The 23,142-nt window shown below is 39.2% G+C and overlaps 1 protein-coding gene across 1 annotated transcript in view; it reads right to left on the bottom strand.

The window, feature by feature from the left end:
- LOC107657357 (myosin light chain kinase, smooth muscle-like) overlaps positions 1-23,142 on the bottom strand; it is a 43,021-nt gene that overhangs the window by 17,389 nt on the left and 2,490 nt on the right. Inside the window, exon 2 of the mRNA XM_016445399.1 lies at positions 14,025-14,181. Within this exon, the coding sequence (XP_016300885.1) occupies positions 14,025-14,180 (156 nt within the window). The 5' untranslated portion in view covers position 14,181. The remainder of the gene's footprint in view (positions 1-14,024; positions 14,182-23,142) is intronic.

The following is a 23,142-nucleotide window of genomic DNA, read 5'->3' as shown; positions in this document are numbered from 1 at the left end:
GAATTCCACAGACTCAAATTGAAAGGTGTTTGTTTGTGGTTAGTAAGATACATGTATAAAATGTATGCAGTACATGGATAATTGTGAGTGCATCTATTAATCATTTTGAGTCTAATATCATCCCATAGATATTGCCCGCCCACTTGTTGGGCTTTTCGCGTTGGCCTGAATGAAAATGCAAATTCATTCTTTGCCACTAGGTGCCGCTTTTGGAGCGGTAAAAATAAAGGTAAATAAAGTAGTCCATACTTTATGGATCAAGCAGTTTAATCTCAAAAGAGATATATTTAGGCTTTTATTTATCATCTAAACAATGATCAACACACATAAATGATCTGTTCACCATATAATGCTATCATATATCTCTACACAAGACTTGATTAAACATCTTGATTCATATGAATTCATTTGAAAAAACTTTTATGACCTTTTTGGAGTCAAGTCAACTCAACTCAAGTAACCTTTATTTATATAGCACTTTATACAATACAGATTGTGTCAAAGCAGCTTTACAGTGTTAATCAGGAAAGTAGTGTATCGATAATGCAAGAGGACTGACACTCAATTTTTTCAGTTAAAGTCAGTTCATCATTGATTAACATCATTGATGTCATCATCCAGCTCAGTTCAGTTCAAATAGTAGGCTATCTGTGCAATCAAGTCAACAATATTGCCAGAAATTAAGTGTCCTTAATTAAGTAATGCTTCCTGCATTAAAGTTTTGACCCTAAAATTTTGACCACACAGTCTGGACACTGATGCCCATCTGTGGAATTTTTATAGGTGTATAAAGTATATACAAAGAATAAAATAGTTTTATAAACTCAATAAATTAGCTCAAACAATGAAACTAGGTTGTTCTGTTGTCCACGATGGAAAGTCTTGAGTGCTACTCCGGACTACAAGAAGAGACAATAGATGCTGGTAATAATTAATAAATAATAAAGAAAGTTTAATTGCCCCTATTATGGGTAATGAAAGGTTCATATTTTGGTTTTGGGAGTCCCCAACAACAGGTTGACATGCATGCAAGCTCAAAAAACACTTTCATTGTCTTATAATATGCATTTATTTTTTACCTTACTTGCTCAATGACTCCCAAACGATTCGCTCAACGATTCATTTTTCCAAACCTCTCCTTTGCATGACGCTAATCTGCGGTGATTGGATCGATTGGTCTCGTTTTCATTTCATCTCGCCTGTAATGCCTGATAAAGCAGCGTTTGTGAGCACAGTGCTGCTTTGTGTACAGCCATTACCGGGGAAACCGCTATTTACCTTTTTGGATCTTGTAAGTTGCAGTTTACTGGACTTTCAATGAAGGGAGAAAAAAATGTTTCTACATTTTTTTTTTTTTAACCGAACACCAAACCCCCCCTTTTTTTTTAAATACTGCAGTGAAACCATGCGTCAGTGTAACTTTTGATGCTTGACTTCACCTCTCAGTTCCCCCAGAAAGAAAACAGGAGTACAACAGGAAACTAGGAGGCACAAGACAAAGGTATTTTAATCCCTGTTTGTGCTCTTTCTGCTGTCTCACAGAACTGCTAGAAAAGACCATAACAAAATGAGAACTCACAATCTCAGCCCTTTAATATGAGGAATATGTCATTCATCTTTTGAAATAAAAGAGTTCATTGTAAATTAGTTTAATTTCATCTGAATGAAAATGATCAGAACTCAAAATGCCCCACCAGTCCAAAAACAGCATTTTTTAAATTAAGCTGCAAAAATGACTTGTTTCAAACTTCCACAAGCATCACTTCCTGATGCAGACAATGTAGATGAGGGGAACAGATGTGTATCTACCATCATTTATTAATGAATATTGAAATTAATATTATTTTTGTTGCAGCTTTAAGCTGCTGCAAGTTCAAATTAAAAACTGACTGAAAGCTGAAACCAAATTAAGAAAGTGCCATGCATTAAAGTTATGTTGTAAAGCTGGATCCTGTGTGTTGTTTTCAGGTGTTGTTCTCAGCCTAGGAATGTTAGCTAAGAGCAAAAACAGACACCGTCTGTGTAAAAATGGATATAAATTCTGCCAAAGTGCTAATACATGAAGATAGAGGAGATCCTGTCAGACTTTCCACTGATAGCCATAACAAATTCACTCCAATTCAGCAGCTGTACCTGTGCTCAGGGCTTTCCTGTGTCTGCTAGAACACTTTATGCTCGAGGAGCAATTCTGAGTTGTACTTGCAGAAAACCCTCATGCCATATGGAAGTGCTACAGGTAGCAAAAAGTCTCAGAAACTCAAGACTGTGTGACCTTAAATGGAATGTCTGATTTTCTGCATGTCAATAAATTACACTAAATAAGAAAGACAACTCAATTAACCTTTCTGTCGTTCACTCCGACACTAGGGGTCGCTCTTGGGAGCCCAAACACCTCTGACAACTTTGAGAAAAGGCCAATGAAATTGGGTGTACAGAATTTGCATACAGTAGGTGGACAACCAAAATGACTATTACCGCCGCAGGGCCATGGCGTTAACTGCAAGTCAGTCGCGTGTTAAATTCGTAAATAATAATAATAATAACAAAAAGGTACAGAGTTTGGGCATGCAGGAGATTGGGGGAATCTGTAAAATGTAAAAAATAAAAAATGAATTATTAAACAACACAATACAACTTAAGAATTTTGTCATTTAATTAGAAAACAACCCCTGATTCACAACATTCGTTTCCAAACGAGCCCTAGTCGGCCCTTGGCCAGTATTCTCGGCCCGAGTCCGTGTCTTTTCTCTCTCTCGCTTCCTAATTAAACAGCTGCTGTTGCAGCCATTAAAATAGTTCAGTTTTGATTTTAATTGCAAAGTTATATTTATTATTGTTTCATTATTAATTAATTTAGAAAAATGTTTTTTTTTTTTTAAGTGACGACCAAGCCGATAGCGGTAGACAGTTGATCATGTTTGATAAATTTAGCCTTCGCAAATCATCACGACTTGCTTAAAATAAAGATATAAAACACTTAAAGCATAATACAATGTTAGTTTAAACATTTAACCTAGATAAAAGTGCTCTGTTAGGCATATATCTAAGCGTTTGTGCCAGGGCCGGCCCAAGCCTTTATGGGGCCCTAAGCAGAATTTTATTTGGGGGCCCCTCAGTGCCGCCCATATGACTGATTATTGTCAATGCATGATTATTTGCACACTATAAATCTGACACACCCAATATCTAACACACCCACAATTTAATTTTTTTGTAGCTGTGTTGCTTACATTATACCATTTTTTTTTTTTACCCTTCTATGATTTTTAATTGTAACAGTAGCAAACTCACAGGAGTGGTCGGGTGTTAATTTGCACTTTAACATTCAAAGTCTTACAGTACTAAGTGGCATACGTAATGTGGTGTACTAAAAAGTAGCTAAATAAACCAGCAGACAATGCATTTACAGAACAGAATGTTATTTTGACAACTTAAATTATTAAACACAGCAGTAAGTCATCTGTAAAAAACAACAACTCTTAATCTATAACTAGCTAATTGAGGCATAAAAATATTGGAATATAATAGCAAAGACCCCAAAGGTAGGCTAAGGTAAATAATGTTGAACTGTTATCAGTACCAAGTTTATGAAACATAAACACATAAAAAACACTGCCCTTTACCCACTGTTCATCTATAGTGCACATTTTTTTAAACACTTCAAATATTCTGAAGCCTATGCAGTAAAATTCACTTTTCATAAATGATGAAAAAATGTCTCCTGGTGGGAAAACAAAGACTTTTAAGATGAAAATGAAATGACCATTATAACCAAGAGATGGTAGCAGATCAGCTCAGTTGCATTTCCACTCCCTAGTTTTTGTCACAACTTGCTTTTGGATTTATTATAAAATGACTATTATACCAAATATTATTATTTTCTATATATTTTGTGTACTTTTACATTTATTGTACTACAGTATGAATAAATAAGTTAATTATTAATGGTTTGATAAAATACTTAATGCATTATTATTTAATTATCTTTAACTGTAGAAGCTGCTAAATATATTCAGCCAACGCTGACTTGTTATTGCTTTAAGTTTGTTACTCTGAATTTACTCTGCATCACTTCATGCACAGCTCTTTTTTGACATCAGCTTGTCAGATGTTTCGCTCGTTATCACTGTCAATCATAGAAATGACTCGCGGAACAATTTAGCAGATTCACTCGCGTAATTTTTTTGACTCGCGCTTGTCATTCCTGAAACAGTATTCGTGGACAAACAAAACCTTCTTTAAATTTTAAATGGATTATGTGAGAAACCTTTTTTCTTGTTATAATGGGAAGATCTGCGAGTACGTAGAACTCAGTAAACCTGTGAAAACAATTAGTTCAGAGCGAATTCTGACTAACCAGTAAACACCTCTGATCTGATTCTGAACTGATTTGTGCATGATGCGTCACTGTGGAAATAATAAGGTGATATGTATAGATTATTTAATTTAATATTGTCCATTGACACAATATATCACAAAAAAAAAAAATCAAGCTGTACTCTTGGGGGTCCCCTGGTGGCCACGGGGGCCCTAAGCAGCCGCTTAGTTCGCTTATGACTTGGGTCGGCTCTGGTTTGTGCAGAGAATGGAAGCTGAAGCGTGCTTAATGCATGGAGGCAAAATCAACCAGTCGTCGATGTAATTCAGTATGCTGATGCCCTGGAGTCGCACGGGAGCCAGAGCAGCATTCACACACTTCGTGAAAGTGCGGGGTGAGAGTGCAAGGCCGAAAGGAAGAACCCGATATCGGTAAGCTTCGCCCCTGAAAGCAAACCTCAGGAACTTCCTGTGACGAGGAAGGATGGAGACATGGAAGTATGCATCCTTTAGATCTATCATGACAAACCAGTCCTTGGACCAGATCTGAAACACGGACGCAACCCTCCATCCTTCTTCGGAACAATGAAGTACCGGCTGTAGAACCCAGACTCTCTGTCGTGAGGAAGGACCACCTCAATGGCCTCCTTCCTCAAAAGAGTGTTCACTTCTTTTTCTAATACCATGAGCGTAGGAAAGACCCCGTTGAAAGGAGGCGGAAGAGCCCCGAACTGAATGCGATAGCCTCTTTCTACAGTATGCAGGACCCATCGAGACACATTTGGCAGTAGCTTCCATGCTGCTAAATAGTCTACTAAGGGAACCAGTCTCTCGAGACAGGCCTCCGGTGTACTTGTAGCTGCTAATTCGGTGCCCTGAAGCGGAGGACCGGCAGGAGATGGCTGAACTAGCGGCTCTGGAGACCCCCGAAGGGGTGGCGAGCCCCTCAGCTCCGTTACGTTTCCGGGCGGAAGAGACTGAGGGAAGCGCTCACTGGAGACCGCTGCGCCCTGAAGTACCATTGGTGGCAGGATTAGCAGAGAGATCTCCCGAGGGCACTGAAGAGAGACGGACACCGTATGATGCGGTGCACCCCGCTCTTTTTCAGAGGTCCTGAACCACTCATGTCAGGGCCTTTTGGTCGAGGACTTCCGTTGAAGCACGTCCCTCAGATCGGGCTTCGACTTCGAAGACCCCGACCTAGAGCTCTGTTTCTGTGCCTCGCGGTATGAGGAGGAGGTACACGGCGAGGGCTGCTCCCACCCAGCAGCCCCTGGAGCTAGAGAGCGGCGAGGGAGGAACCGCTGGAACACCGCCGCCTGTTTACGAGCCTCCTGGTACCTGTCGACGATGGAATTGACGGCGTCGCCGAACAGGCCAGAAGGCGCAAGCGGGGTGTCCATGAGGAAGGACTTCCTTTCTCAGGGGAAGGGCACAATTTGTGAATTGGTGTTCTTCCTAGGGGAAGGACCCCCGGAGATGTGGCATCAGATCTGCGCTCTCCTTCCTTCAAGGAGGCCTGAACCGGCACCTGTCTGCTTCTACACTTAATGTGTATGTGGCTGCGATTGCGGCTAACCACGACACAGTGGGAGGCAGATCGAAAGCACGATCTGGTTATTAGGTTCCTCAGAGATGCCTGGAGGTTGAACCCTCCGAGGCCACGTCTCATTCCCTCTTGGGATCTCACTGTCGTCTTGCAGGCCTTACAGAGAGACCCGTTTGAGCCCCTTCAGTCAGTTGAGTTCAGTGCCCTCTCTATGAAGACGGCCTTCCTGACTGCATCACTTCTGTCAAGAGGGTGGGGGATCTCCAAGCCCTCTCTGTTAACAAATCATGCCTGAAGTTCAGGCCGGCAGACTCTCACATTGTCTTGAGACCTCGGCCTGGATATGTGCCCAAGGTTCCCACCACTCCTTTCAGGGACCAGGTAGTAACATTACAAGCTATCCCCTTCCAAGAAGGGGACCCCGACCTGTTTCTGTTGTGCCCAGTGTGAGCCCTATGCACATACCTAGATCGCACTCAGAGTTTCAGACGTTCTGAACAGCTCTTTATCTGCTTTGGAGGACAGCAGAAGGGGAATGCTGTCTCCAGACAAAGGATCTCCCACTGGATTGTGGATGCGATCCTAACCTTTTGCATTATTGCCTAACCTTTTGCATTATTGACACTATTTTCCTATTTAATACTGTAAAGCTGCTTTGACACAATCTGTATTGTTAAAAGCGCTATATAAATAAAGGTGACTTGACTTGACTAATGGCCTATCAGGCCAGAGGCCTACCTTGCCCACTGGGAGTGAGGGCTCACTCTACCAGGGGCATGGCTGCATCAGCAGCCCTGGCGAATGGGGCCTCTCTAGCAGATATCTGTAGAGCTGCAGGTTGGGCTACACCTAATACATTTGCTAGATTTTATAATCTACAAATGGAACCAGTTTCTTCCAGAGTTCTGAACATCAGTTCTTTGACTCAGGAGACTGGCAGGGTTTAGAGCTTGCTACCAGTGCTACTCCCCCCAGGGTAATTATGCGCTTATTCAGTCCAGCTCAGGTTTTCTTTCATGAACTCTGGACTACCCTTCCATCACATAAGCACTTTTTCTTAGCAAAGTTCGACGGAGTAACTTGCTATTAGAACTCATTATGAGGTAGTTTCCCTCGAGTGAACTCTTGTATTGGGTTAGTGCTACACATGTAGTGGCTCCTCTTGAGGCCCCATGTGTGTATTCTTCACTGTATTGCCCCTGAGGCTCAGTGTTCCCCTAGACAGACATTCTGTCGATATGTTCTGGGTTTTGGTAGATCTCCCCTTATGCGGAGCCCACCCCAGTACTGGATGTGATCTCCGTAGTGCCTTTTTCCCTAGGGGGAATAGTCACTGTCCCAACGTTACTACCAAGACTTTTCAGTTGTTATATTATGGTGAGTATTACTAAGGGAAAAGGCTCCGGCTGAGGGGACCTCTGCCTCTATGATGGCTCTCCCGGATGTTGGAGAGTGAGGTCTTAAGTCTTGGGCGTTGGAAGGTTACGAGGAGGAGAGGTGCATTTGGTTGTGACACGTTGGCTTGTCAACATCTGCGCCCCCGTGGACTTGTGATGCAGTTCGGCAGTTGTGGTGTTTAGTATAGGGACCCCTAGTGTCGTACACTCGACACAACGTCGGAGTGAATGAAGGGAATGTCTCGGTTATGTATGGTAACCCTCGTTCCCTGATGGAGGGAACAGATACGTTGTGTCCTTCATGCCACAACTCCGAATTGCCTCTGAGTGGGGTGAGACGCTTCTTGACTCCTCAGAACAGAACGAGTGAGCAGATGCCACGCTGGCCTATTTATACCCGGATGTCCAGGGCATGACCAGCTATGCAAATTCTGCACACCCAATTTCATTGGCCCTTTCTCAAGATGTCAGAGGTGTTTGGGCTCCCAAGAGTGACCCCTAGTGTCATACACTTGAGGGTTACCATACGTGATCTGAAGAAAATGTGAGTGGTATTTGCCCATCCTAGGGTGCTGTGTTTTAAGTGTTTTAAGGCTCTGACACACCAACCTGACATCAAAGAACCTGAGGCAACCAAAGCAAACTGCAGTGTTGCTTCACAATAGCTTTTTCCCCTTAAAATAGTTTGATTAGTTACAAGTAAAAGGAACTTTCTCTCTTGCACTGCCATCATGTGCAGCTTTGGCCATTCGTACATAGCCTAAACAAAACTAAATAATCATATTGTGAACAATAATCCCAAATTGCATCTGAGTTCAACTGATGAAAATGACTGAAGCATGTAAAATGCTGTAAAACTGAAAACGGACCCTTAATTCTCTCAGGTCTCTTGGTATGATTCAAGGCTTGGATATTTTTAACCAATTCTTCATTCAAAAATTGTAAGCATGAACTCTTGGAAAAGTAACAGCATTCTTCAGGGCTTTTCACAATGCATCTGACCCTAGGTAATTATCATTGTTCTAAACCTTGCTTTTATCCCCGGATGAAAGAAACCTTTCACATTTGTTATTTTGTAATTTAGTAGGGGGCTAGCATGTCTTTATGACATCTTTATGAGTACAGCTTTTGCACTTTTCAAATGCAGTAATTTTAGCATTTGATGGGGAAAATGTCAAATGATGATGGAAATTGCATCAATTGGAGTGAGGCCCTGACGTACTCAATGTTGTTTTTAGTTCTTTGTTTTGGAGTAGAAAGAAGTTCAAAATATCTGAGCAGAAATATGTGCTGCAGGCTTTCTTTTTAATAGCAAAATAAACAATGAATAAAAATGCACGGAGAAAACAGCAGTCAAGAAAGCATCTGATCATAGTGATGGGGACATATTTGCATCAGCTCTGTAATTGAACACTCCAATCAGTATTTATTTAAATAGCAGTTTGTACAATAGATCACTTTAAATCAAGAAACTTTTCCATTTTTAAGCTTTACAGTACTCAACATGAAAGTGTCAGTGCTAGAATTACAACTTCAAATATTACTACAAAAAAGCTCCCCAATGTTTTTACTCGTGTCTCCATGGACTGAACAGAAGAAATAAACCAATGATCTCTACATTGGAGAAGGTGGAGCCCCAGAGCATAGCTACCTGTTATGTTATTGCCACAAACCAAATGGTAGTTTAAAGGTGTTTACCAGCTAGAGCAAACTTTTTTTTGGAAAACTTTAGCAAGCTGTTTTAAACCCCCAAAACGAGCTACATTTTGGCTTGCTTTTGTTCTAAATGATGCCACAGCAGTTTGTTCTTCAATTTCGCTTGAAGTATCCACCTTATTATTATTATTATTTATATTTTTTTATTAAAAGGCTGGTTGATTGTTTTATTTCTAGGCTTGATCGTGTTTATGGGGTGCTACTCCCCCCAGGGTAATTATGCGCTTATTCAGTCCAGCTCAGGTTTTCTTTCATGAACTCTGGACTACCCTTCCATCACATAAGCACTTTTTCTTAGCAAAGTTCGACGGAGTAACTTGCTATTAGAACTCATTATGAGGTAGTTTCCCTCGAGTGAACTCTTGTATTGGGTTAGTGCTACACATGTAGTGGCTCCTCTTGAGGCCCCATGTGTGTATTCTTCACTGTATTGCCCCTGAGGCTCAGTGTTCCCCTAGACAGACATTCTGTCGATATGTTCTGGGTTTTGGTAGATCTCCCCTTATGCGGAGCCCACCCCAGTACTTTCCCTATGTGGTACTTCCTCTGTAAGTCCATAGGTGGATCTTCACATGTTACCTCCCCATCGGGTAGGATGTGATCTCCGTAGTGCCTTTTTCCCTAGGGGGAATAGTCACTGTCCCAACGTTACTACCAAGACTTTTCAGTTGTTATATTATGGTGAGTATTACTAAGGGAAAAGGCTCCGGCTGAGGGGACCTCTGCCTCTATGATGGCTCTCCCGGATGTTGGAGAGTGAGGTCTTAAGTCTTGGGCGTTGGAAGGTTACGAGGAGGAGAGGTGCATTTGGTTGTGACACGTTGGCTTGTCAACATCTGCGCCCCCGTGGACTTGTGATGCAGTTCGGCAGTTGTGGTGTTTAGTATAGGGACCCCTAGTGTCGTACACTCGACACAACGTCGGAGTGAATGAAGGGAATGTCTCGGTTATGTATGGTAACCCTCGTTCCCTGATGGAGGGAACAGATACGTTGTGTCCTTCATGCCACAACTCCGAATTGCCTCTGAGTGGGTTGAGACGCTTCTTGACTCCTCAGAACAGAACGAGTGAGCAGATGCCACGCTGGCCTATTTATACCCGGATGTCCAGGGCATGACCAGCTATGCAAATTCTGCACACCCAATTTCATTGGCCCTTTCTCAAGATGTCAGAGGTGTTTGGGCTCCCAAGAGTGACCCCTAGTGTCATACACTTGAGGGTTACCATACGTGATCTGAAGAAAATGTGAGTGGTATTTGCCCATCCTAGGGTGCTGTGTTTTAAGTGTTTTAAGGCTCTGACACACCAACCTGACATCAAAGAACCTGAGGCAACCAAAGCAAACTGCAGTGTTGCTTCACAATAGCTTTTTCCCCTTAAAATAGTTTGATTAGTTACAAGTAAAAGGAACTTTCTCTCTTGCACTGCCATCATGTGCAGCTTTGGCCATTCGTACATAGCCTAAACAAAACTAAATAATCATATTGTGAACAATAATCCCAAATTGCATCTGAGTTCAACTGATGAAAATGACTGAAGCATGTAAAATGCTGTAAAACTGAAAACGGACCCTTAATTCTCTCAGGTCTCTTGGTATGATTCAAGGCTTGGATATTTTTAACCAATTCTTCATTCAAAAATTGTAAGCATGAACTCTTGGAAAAGTAACAGCATTCTTCAGGGCTTTTCACAATGCATCTGACCCTAGGTAATTATCATTGTTCTAAACCTTGCTTTTATCCCCGGATGAAAGAAACCTTTCACATTTGTTATTTTGTAATTTAGTAGGGGGCTAGCATGTCTTTATGACATCTTTATGAGTACAGCTTTTGCACTTTTCAAATGCAGTAATTTTAGCATTTGATGGGGAAAATGTCAAATGATGATGGAAATTGCATCAATTGGAGTGAGGCCCTGACGTACTCAATGTTGTTTTTAGTTCTTTGTTTCGGAGTAGAAAGAAGTTCAAAATATCTGAGCAGAAATATGTGCTGCAGGCTTTCTTTTTAATAGCAAAATAAACAATGAATAAAAATGCACGGAGAAAACAGCAGTCAAGAAAGCATCTGATCATAGTGATGGGGACATATTTGCATCAGCTCTGTAATTGAACACTCCAATCAGTATTTATTTAAATAGCAGTTTGTACAATAGATCACTTTAAATCAAGAAACTTTTCCATTTTTAAGCTTTACAGTACTCAACATGAAAGTGTCAGTGCTAGAATTACAACTTCAAATATTACTACAAAAAAGCTCCCCAATGTTTTTACTCGTGTCTCCATGGACTGAACAGAAGAAATAAACCAATGATCTCTACATTGGAGAAGGTGGAGCCCCAGAGCATAGCTACCTGTTATGTTATTGCCACAAACCAAATGGTAGTTTAAAGGTGTTTACCAGCTAGAGCAAACTTTTTTTTGGAAAACTTTAGCAAGCTGTTTTAAACCCCCAAAACGAGCTACATTTTGGCTTGCTTTTGTTCTAAATGATGCCACAGCAGTTTGTTCTTCAATTTCGCTTGAAGTATCCACCTTATTATTATTATTATTTATATTTTTTTATTAAAAGGCTGGTTGATTGTTTTATTTCTAGGCTTGATCGTGTTTATGGGGTGCAGTCTAACATGTATTAATCATTTGTTTTAAAAAAGAAAACGCATAATTTTTCACATAATTTACCTTTATTCTACACCGCTCTGTCCCTTCTCATATAAACGCGCTGATGATTTCCTGGTTTTATGAAGCCCCTCCCTCAGAAATACACGATGGGCTCAGATTGGTTAGCTGGCCCAGTGTGTTGTGATTCGCTAAACCACCAGTGCGTGTCTAATCGTCACGCCCCTCACCTCACCTCAGTGCATGTGCTCCGGTTGGATTGTAAACAATGGCATCGTCTATATTGCTTATCAATTTGAGCCCGATTGTGACGCAGAGGATATTAGTGAAGAGGATCATGCAGAACCTGTGCAAGCTATTAGATGATTTTTGTGATTTTTGATTATCACTTTTCCCCCCTTTATTACTTTATATTTGCTTGTATGTTTTGAAGATAGATTTACTTTGTTTAATAAATACACTATGGGCTCAGATTGGTTAGCTGGCCCAGTGTGTTGTGATTCGCTAAACCACCAGTGCGTGTCTAATCGTCACGCCCCTCACCTCACCTCAGTGCATGTGCTCCGGTTGGATTGTAAACAATGGCATCGTCTATATTGCTTATCAATTTGAGCCCGATTGTGACGCAGAGGATATTAGTGAAGAGGATCATGCAGAACCTGTGCAAGCTATTAGATGATTTTTGTGATTTTTGATTATCACTTTTCCCCCCTTTATTACTTTATATTTGCTTGTATGTTTTGAAGATAGATTTACTTTGTTTAATTCTTAACAATAATTAATTAATTAATTAATTATATATTAATTAACGTAATTATTTTAAAAAGTTGCCTGCTTATATAATTTAATAAAAATGCACAAAATAAATTTGATATAATCATGATGCATCGTGATATCGAATTGAATTGAATCGAATCGAATCGTTGACATGATAATCGTAATCAAATTGAATCGTGAAACCAGTGCCGATTCACACCCCTAATTTAGGTAGTACGGGGGGCACATTCCCTTCAAAAACAAACATAATCCACTGCGTCTTCAGCGGCTCAGATGTCGGAAGTAAATGACGACTGCTATGTTCATTATTACATCCAACAACAAAGCACCTCAATCGCTCAGGAGACATTCTTGTCTACATCCGCTCCAGTGGTGAAACAATGGCGGACTGATGACAGCTCACTCAGGGCGGGTCTAAGGTAAAACGCCAGTGTCAATAAACAATCGTGGGAGGGGCCTGGGTATGTGTGATGTCACACTGCCAAGAATCTGAGATCGGCTTGATTTGAAAAGGGGACATTATTTATATGGATTAAAAAAAAAAACACTGGGTGGATTTTTATCATTATAGGGTGGTTGTGCACACACACTGCCAATACACATTTCAGTTCAAACGACTTGTAAAAGTGAATTTTGCATCCGATGACCCCTTTAAAAACAAAGGTTCTGCTAAGGTAAGACGCCAGTCCAGTCTGTGCTGAAACACTACTGTCAATCAAACTATCGTGGGAGGGGCCTGTCTTTGTGATGTCACACAGACAGGCATCTGAGATCGGCTCGATTTGAGAATGGGGAAAACATTTAACCAGATTAAAAAAAAACACTGGGTGGATTTTTATCATTATAGGGTGGTTGTGCACACACACTGCCAATACACATTTCAGTTCAAACGACTTGTAAAAGTGAATTTTGCATCCGATGACCCCTTTAAAAACAAAGGTTCTTTATTGGCATCAGAGGTTCTATTCTATAAAGAAACTTACACATCCATGGAACCTTTCAAATGCAGAAAAGGTTTGTTATAGTCGAAAAAGGTTCTTTAGGTTTCTAAAATGTTCTTCAAAATGGTTCGTTTAGGACCTGTTCACTGAAAGGTGAATGGCATCACTGCAAAAACACAGTTTTGGAAGCTTTATTGTTTGAGAGTGTACAGCACACACACAACTTTAACAGACACATATTTTATTGGAGTTTCTCCTGTATTTGCCTGCTGTGTCAGTCTGAGACCGCAAAGAAGTGTCCAAACGCACCTCCTCCTGTCCTCAACGCACTGTCAGAGCGTAATGAAACACAAATGTGTGCCTGATAAGAATCTTCAAAAGAAAAACTCATCATATAATCTTGCATGATATTTGATATTTCTCTGCTATCAGCTGAGGACAAGGGTGGATGGCTTGATATTTAAATAGAAGGGTCGCATATTTTTGTAAACTCTTAGAAAAACAGGGCCATCTGTTGACTACTTCCAGCTGTCTATATGCGCTGCAGACAGCAAAGCAGCTCTCTAGGTGTTGGAATAGAGAAAGTTTCTAAAATATATTATTGTTGGGAGTCTTGAATGAAATCCATTGGCAGATGCAGTGTCTGCTTCATTACACTACTGAGGATTAGCTTCTGGCGGACTAGGATGGCTATGAAGAATCTCTCTCACCTTCCCTTCAAGGCGTGCGGTACCCCCTTGGCAGACGCGGGTATTACGTGGCGGGAGGGTAAAAACAGGGGGCTCTTTGCTGGGGGAACCTCGTCCCAGAGTCAGAGTCGTCTTGGAGACATGAGATCCCATAACAAACTGAACATCACCCATCATTCTGCAAACACAAGAACATCAGAAGAGTTTTAAATTCCATGTCAAGTTCATATAAGTAGTAGAAAAAAAATAAAATAAAACTAAACAGGTACAACAATGCAATGCATTCTCAATGAAAAGACAATGAATGCATTAAAATGAATGAACTGACTGTAGTTTATATAGTCAAGTTTTTTTTTTTTTCTTTTTTAAGCATGGATTATGATCCCTCCATTGAGTTTCAGGATTGTCATGAATTTCATATGACCTATACTAAATTCTTCATGTTCACACAGATAATTTAGGACCATATATGTTCATGCTTTTGATCGGCCCTCTTACTGTATAGGGGACATAAGGATTTATTTATTTATTTATTGCATGTATTTGTTGTCACATAACCACTCTCTCTTTCTCTCTTTCTATGCTTTCTCCTTGCAGCTTAATGTGAAGACAATTATAAGTGATTCACTGATAGGTTGAATTAATGGTAGATGGAGAAGTGTTTGGAGAAACCCATTTGAAAACAATCATTATTTTTGCAATTCCATTTGGTAATGCTAGTGGCACAGAGATGTCACATTTACACTAACACTAACAACAAGTACGTGTTATAACATAGTTAGAAATATTTATTATTCAACCCTTATGAAAAAATAATATTACCTAGCACAATCAAGTATTCAAGTTTAAACCTGAACTTCACTTCATTATCCAAGGAAACCCTCTAGCTGACCACAGACCAAGTGATACTTTAAATGGTGTTCATAAATCTGCATCTTCCCTTAAAAGGTCAAAAACTCCTTCACGACCGTGAATTTAAGCTGATTTATGAGCATGCAGCAAAAAGATCTTTGCTGAAACATGTCACATTTGACCTCTGAGTCAAAGTGTAACCATATGGTAGGCCTATCCTAAATCCAGTGGACAGGCAATACCGTGACAAATGTACTTGCATATTTTACACATACAAGCACAAGCACACTCAAATACATGTCAAACAGACACAGTCATTTCCTCTTTTAGAGGTCTGCAGATTGTACCACATGGGGCGACCACATCCCAGGCTGAACACATTAGCCTGTCGCAGTGAGCGGTCAGCACAGGCTGTGCACTCCAGACTTACATAGAGGATGTTTTTACACTTGATTCAATTGGGTAATCAACAGAATCAGTCGACTACCACCATGAGTGACTAGTATCCGAGTTCTGAAGAGTACTTTTATACCAACCAAAACAAACCAAACTCTGATAACAAACAGACTCGCATCAAAAGCTCCAGTGTGAACACACCCTTAATCAGTCACCGTGCATTAATTATTAATTCATCTGCATCTGCCGAAAGGAGAAACTTTAATTAAAGGGTTCAAATGTGACAGAGTGCAGCATGCATGCAAGGCATGCAACCTCACAAAATAGGTAAATAAAGCTGGATGTTTGATGGGCTTTCCTTTCTCTCTCTCCCTCTCTCTGTCCAGATTTTTCACCATTGTGCTTATTGGCAGACTTCAGACATGCTTTCACATGGTTGTTTTTGAGTAATGGCTTCTTTTGTACAACACTCACATACAGGCCAGTGTTATGCTGAACTCTTGATATGGTCGACTGGTCCATCTTCAGCCTGTTCTCAACTACTACTTGAGCTCATACAAAGTGATTTGTGGTAGTTATATTAATTAACCAACCAATTGCAAGGCAGCTGTGTAGATCTAGGGGCAAAAACACGCAATGGGACCGAATATTTTGTATTTATATATTTTGCAAGAGTGCATACTTATTTGGACTCGTAAACACATCCAAGACTCCTTATGGCATAGACACTGCCCAACATCCCCTAATTCCAGTCCAGCAAACATCCCCAAAAACCTGCATTAAGTACTCTATTACTCATTTAGAGTGAGCTACTTTTTTTCTATTTCTTTACTAAATAACCAAAAGGAACCTGAGTTAAAGTCTTATATTACAGTATTACTCTGTCCAATCTCTCATACCTCATGAGTTCCATTCAAAAGCTTGTTGCAGTCAGTCATGATTTAGACAAAAATGAAGGATCTTCGACATCAAACATGTTGAAATGTACACAAATGCCAATGAGATCTGAGACCTACACAGAATGAACTGTTGGCAAATGACAGTAATCATTTTGGGTTAATGATGGAGATTTAAAGGGTGCAGAACGTAGAACATGGTGTACCACAGTTCCACCAATCCTGAAGAAATTGCTAAGCCTTCCATAGAGTTCTGTGGGCACGGAGTCTTTGTGAGGCTGGTCTCATAATCTCCACTATCATATGCATCTCTATAACACAAGACTGATTCAAAATACAGCAGAAATCAGGGTGCACGAAAGAACAGTGGGTTCAATTTAAGACATGACTTTAATGTTTTCAAGACTTTCTTTTATTACCAAGTGAACATTCAGTTGTTGTTAAGATTAACTATGAGTTCCTGCTGTATTAGTTGAGGGTTTCCAATCCTGCTCCTGGAGGGCTGATGTCCATTAGAGTTTAGTTCCAGCCCACCCAACACATTTGCCTGGAGGTTTCTAGTAATCCTAAAACTTTGATTAACTGATTCAGGTGTGTTTAATTTGAATTGGAGGTAAACTCAGGACGGTGGCCCTCCAGGAGCAGGATTGGACACTCCTCTGTTAGGTAGTCACTTTTAAACTGATATAAATTGACACAACCAGTTTTCTCAGTTGATGTGATGAGTAATGTGATGTGTAATTCCCGTGCCAGGAGCATCGTCAAACACCCATAGAGTAATACAGGGATGCTGGAGTCTATCCCAGCAGTGATGGAAATGCCTAATTTTGAAAAAAAAATCCCGTAATTCGTAAAAAAAAAGTTTTACGCTCACTTGAGGTGGTTTTTGACTTGTGCGAAAAAGGGTTATTGCAAATAATGGGAGATGGAAATGCATTTTGTGAATAAATTCCTCCAAGCGCATCAAAAAAGTCATGTGACTATGCGCTATGGAATGGCAAAACCTGACTAACCAGCGGACCGATCTCATTCCACAGCATCTGAAATGTTGTTATGGTCATTCGGAAATGCCCGAGCAAAATCTGTCATCAAAGTATTTCTGTATAATTGCCTCCCTGAATGTCTTACAGTATCCACCTCAGAAAGCAATGACCACATTCGTCTGCTCGCTCTGAGACACAAGTAATTTATTATAGATGAAAATTATTATATTCAGTAGCTTCTCCTACTTTTCTTAGTGATTTATAGTGCCAGTTTACCAGGAAGTGACGATTTTGTTCTCTTTGACTCGTTGAATGGAAACGGTGCTTGTTAGCAAATGTTTTATGCGATATTGCGCATAAGTTAAATTCACAATTTTGGATGGAAACCTGGCTACAGTCCTGCAGAGTTTCGCTCTAACCCAGCCAAAAGTAGCTGTAGAAAGCTACATTCAGGTGAGTTTTTATCGAGGCTGGAGCAAAACTCTCCATGACTGACGTTGGCCACCCCATAATCAAACAGAACAGCAAAAATCGCTGTCTCCCAAACAAAAACGAAGCATTCTCATTGTTAGTCCCTGTGTTTGGACAGACAGAAAACAACTGCCCTAACAAGACTCAAGGGTGGAATCCAATGCTCTCCATTGACTTTATATTGCGGGAAGCTGCCTCCTTGTCATTTCTGACTTATAACAAAAAAACAGAACAATACCTTAAAACTGCTGTGTGACAAGGTGTACAGCAAACAAGCTAAAACCCAGAACTATGTTTTTATAGGCTGTCGACTTAAAAAAACGAGCGTTGAAGGACACAAATATTTGTAGGTTTCAGGGTATTTCACGTTGGGCCGTTCAGTTGGATCATTTCTCAAACAAAAGGAAGGTAAGGAAGGGGCACTGACATAGACCAATAAAATTTAGTTTCTCAATATATCTCTTCTTCTTAGGTTCACACAGGATGGTAAAATAATCCTTTGACATGGTTAAAAATAATGAATGTTTCCTGTCGCCGATTACGTTTCCCTCCAGTGGGCGTAGTTCTCAGAGTAAGACATGTTGCGCTCTACTTTTGTGTCTTTAAAGGGATAGTTCACCCCAAAATGAAAATTCTGTCATTACAGCTTATAAAAGCATAGTTCTGGGTTTTTTAGCTTGTTTGCTGTACACCTTGTCACATAGCAGCTTTTATACATTGTTCTGTTTTTTTTTGTTATAAGTCAGAAATGACAAGGAGGCGGCTTTCCACAATACAAAGTTAATGGAGAGCGTTGGATTGTTTTCCCCCTGGTGGGCGTGGTTTTCAGATTATGACGTGTGTCGCTCTGTCTCTATTGGCTTCCAACTTTTGAATAACGGATTTTAAAAAACCAACTGTAAGGAAATCATTAAATGTAGTGTTTCTGGCAGCTTCAAAAAATAGCAATAAAGAGAATATTTGGAAAAGGGTGCAAACAGCCTCTACATGTCTGGATGTCCCAGTGGGCATTACTAGTTCAATAATTAGAAAGTGTGAGTTACAACAAACTATGCAAACACGTTCTGCACTAACAAGACAGAGACTTGCAAAGGACCAAACATCACCAACTGCACCAGTCAACCAAACTGAGAGCTATGAATGCCAGTGTCGCTCAAAAACAACTGTATGCAAGAAGAGCATGTCTGGACAATGGCCAAACTCTTTCGATCAGCTAAGACAACTGATTGTATTTCATGATGTTATTTTCCTGTCACATGGCATTTATGGCCCTGGTGATTGGCTCAGAAAGTCCTGTGGTCCCATGAGCAAAGATGTCAGATTTCAAATCCAGCACTTCCAGTGATTCATGCATCAGAAAAGCAACTGCCATGAGAGATGAATGAAAATGCTAATGGATAGCTTTCTCCACCTGGTACAGACCTCCTTGCACGGCCATGTTCTCAGTCCAAATTAAAGCCAAATTAGACTTTAGTACAAATTAGAATTACATTAAAGCTGGAATACATATTATTAACAATAAACGGTTTTTGCATAGAGTTTTGCCCCAAACTGAAGTCTGGATGAGTCAAAACTAGTTGGCTATAAGAGCCAGTCTGCAGATACTAGCAGTTGGAGTTGACAGATTTCACAAAAAATCATGTAGTGTGTGATTATCCTACACAACCAGATTTTTTTTTTTTTTAATCTTCAGACTATAACGAGTGAGAGGATATCAAAATTGTTTGATATTTTGGTGATTGCAGGGTTAGGGTTTAGTGAAATGTATTATAGTTTAAATTCATGCTAATTGCATTTAGAACTTCAGAGTGAATTTTTACCCACTTAAGCAGGTCTTAAAGTCGCACACTTAAGTGTACTAAGAAATATAGTCATGAAGTTTCTTGCTTTGAAAAGTCTGGTAGTGTGCGATCCTTATTAGTTTAGTGTATGATGCTCAGTTTTTCTCTGTAAAAAAAAATAGACAAAGTCTGCAAGTGTATAATCTTTTCAGGCTATATATTTAGTTGCCTTTTATCATTTACAGTTGTGATTGTATTTAGCTGCTGTTCATGACATGATCTGGTCACTCATCAACTGAGAACTACTGCATATTAACTAGCTGGTACATATTCAGCACAAAAGACTTGAAGCTTCACTGTAAAAAAATTCCAATAATGCAATAAACATTCATTTAACAACATTAGGTGTAACACACAACCCTAGTATACAAAACTGATAAGAAAAAACTAAGAAGAAACAGTTATTTCAACAAAAAAACATCAAATTTGAAATGTAATGCAGGGAATTCTGGGAATGTCAATGTACAGATATTCACTGTAAATTATACGGTTATTTTTCACTTCCAAAAACAGTATACTACCGTAAAATTAATGTCCAATACATGTAATGTCCAATACAGTTTTTCACCGTATATAGTAGGGGAATTTACCGTTAACCATTTAACAGGTTTTTACTGTAGCATTTTTACAGTCTTTTACCGTTAATTTTTAATTAATTAAAACAATTAAAACACTGTCATTTTTTACAGTGTACTACTGTATGGATGCGCATCTACAACATTTGAATTTCTAACCAGGCAAACAACACACTGGTAAATTATATGGCCATATATGGTGAGGTGTATTTGTGTGTGACTGTAAACATGCCATTCTTTAGAAATAATGGTGTATTATCAGCACAGCTGCAGTCAGGCATATGTTTTTGTTTCTGCTTTATCAGTTTAGCACTGCACAGTACATATTCCACTGACTGTGTGTGTGTGTGTGTGTTTGTGTGTGTGTGTTGAGCTGATGCTGTTTAGAATGGCTCCCAGTCAATAATGACCTGATGCAACAAACATACATTAATGATATTATCTGCAGCCTGTGAGGCCAGGCCTTTCAGGACAGGATAGTGTTTCACAAAACATCATGATCTATGGATCAAAAAATCTGGATAATATAGTAACTATTATGGTGATACATTTACTGAATTCACTCTTCACCTGGTTACGAATGTTTAATCTGGACTATAGTTACATCCAGTAATGTAATACAAATGCCACGTGACTTGAGCCGCAGAAAAATAACGTCATGACAGCAGTGATTGGCTGATGCTGCCACAAGAACTTGCACAGTCTCAAACATTACAAAGGCAAAAAAAATATTCACACTGTTAAGAGCCCTCCAAAACCACTTGGCACTGGTAAAACATCTACTATATGTTGAAATTAACGTGATTCAAGTGTTTGAAAAAATGTTTGTCAAAATACATGTCTATATTAAATGGCCAATAAAGAAGAAATGTGCTTGTGAAAAAAGAAGCACACTTTAGCTTACTTTTAAAAGAGTACTTATAGAGAAATAATATACTTTAAAAGAATATATTTAAGTGCAAACTGAATATTCTGAATTTGTCAACACTAAATTGTTGCATGTCAATCAATGAATGTTAATTGCAATTAAAATGAAAGTGTGTATTATATTAATTTTTTTTTAAGACTTTTAAGTTTGTTTGTTTTTTCCAATTAAGTACATCTCTACATGTAATTTCATGATTACTTTGATTGTACTGTATCTATGTACTGGAAAGCATTTAATGTAAACTGAAATCAAAATGTAAAATATTGTATTTCTATTGAAACTTGTAAGTCATTTACACATTTGCATTTCTAAATTTAAAATATATTAACCTGTAATGTCAAATAACATAGTTAAAATTATAATCAAGTACTCGACATGTGCTGTAATATGTTAGACAACACATCAAAAATAAGTGCTTCTTTAAAGCACAATAAAAGATTATTATTACATACCATTATTGGCATTATTATTAATTATTTTAAATGTACTTTAAAGTAACTGACATTACAAATAGTGCCTTTGAAAGTGTACTCTCTTTAGGTATATTTAATTTTATTAGCATTACATTTTTTTTTTCCAGTATACTTTTATTTGATACACTACACTCAGAAAAAAGATGCAAAGCTGTGACTGGAGTGGTACCCTAAGGTAGCTATTCCTAAATAGTACATATTAGTACCTTAAAGGTACATACATAAAGTGTACATTTAGTGACAGTTTTTTTTGTTTTGTTTTTTACACAGGACATTTAACATATACAGTTTTCTAATACACAGTGTGGTCTCTGATATGCACACTAGACTGGACAATTCGCTCTAAAGCTTGTCAAATCTATTCTGAATGTATTTTCAGTGGGGTTTTCCTTGACCGTCCCAGAGCTGATGTGTTCACATGAGGCAAACCGTTGTTCATCCACAGCACAGGTTAAAGACCTGAACTGAGTGAGGTCACTGTGAAAGAATGAGAGAGCACACTTCTCACTCTCTCTGCAACACATTGTTCCTGGACGCCACACAGACGCTCTTGGCTCATTAACTGTTAACTCAACATTTAAGTAAAATTAAATTATAATCAGAACCACAAGCGTGATTACAGATTAGCATGACATTCCTACAAAGCACGTCAAGAAGATGATCTCAGTGTGAATTCAAGTCCAAATCAATCCTCAAAGCATGATTAGTCCATAAAATCTTAAATCAGTGTGCTGCTGTCTGATATTTCAGCTCTGAATGAGTGAACAAGTGACACTTTAGATATCATGGTTTATAAATCTCCTAAATGGCCAAAAGAGGGAATATTTCAATGAATGAATGAATGTTTCATCTTTCAATGGTTATTCCATCTCCCTCAATTCTCGAATTGTCCTTGGGATCATCAGTTCTGGCCATCAGACAGATCTTGGGTACTTTAGTATAAAGAGGGAGTTCATGGGTGACCTGATGACAGCGAGGTCTTTGGCTCCTTTGGCAGCAAAACAAGGCCAAATCATCTCCCTTCCATGCAGCACAGTGTTTGAGAGTAGGTTTGACGTGTTTGTGGAGAAACACTGTGAGTATAATGACGGTTCAGTCTGTTCTCATGACATTGTTCTACAAATACTGTGGATTGTTCAAATGTAACTTTAAAAATGCAACCCAGAGCTGCCAGAGAACAGGCTGTATCCTACCACACAGTCTTTTCTGGATTGTACTTTAACATCTAACATACGCTACCATTCAAACGTTTTAGGGCTGGTTAGATTTTTAAAGGTTTTTAACATTAAATAAAAAATGTAAATATTATTTTAACGTACATTACTAGTCAATAGTTTGAATAAGAGTTTTTAATGTTTTTGAAAGTCGTGTTCACAAAGGCTGCTTATTTGATTAAAATACAGTACAATTTAGACTGTGTTGTATATTAATATACTTTAAAATACAATTTATTCCTGTGATGTTAAAGCCATATTTTCAGGACCATTATTTCTGTCTTCAGTGTCACATGATCCTTCAGAAATCATTCCAGTCTGCGGATTTGCTGCTCAAGAAATATGTCTTAGTATTATCGATGGTGAAAAAAGTTGTGCTGTGCAATATTTTTGGGAAACCATGATACATTTTTAATGAAATATTTTGTAACATCAAAAATGTCTGTCATATTTGATCGATCTCATCCTCAATTTTTGATCTCTCTCTCTTTCTCTCTCTCTCTCTCTCTC

Source organism: Sinocyclocheilus anshuiensis, unplaced genomic scaffold, assembly GCF_001515605.1.
Source record: "Sinocyclocheilus anshuiensis isolate Anshui unplaced genomic scaffold, SAMN03320099.WGS_v1.1 scaffold355, whole genome shotgun sequence".
In the NCBI taxonomy this organism is placed as follows: domain Eukaryota; kingdom Metazoa; phylum Chordata; class Actinopteri; order Cypriniformes; family Cyprinidae; genus Sinocyclocheilus; species Sinocyclocheilus anshuiensis.
The sequence above is the reverse complement of the archived record's forward strand: the minus strand, read 5'-3'. Positions and strand labels throughout refer to the sequence as shown.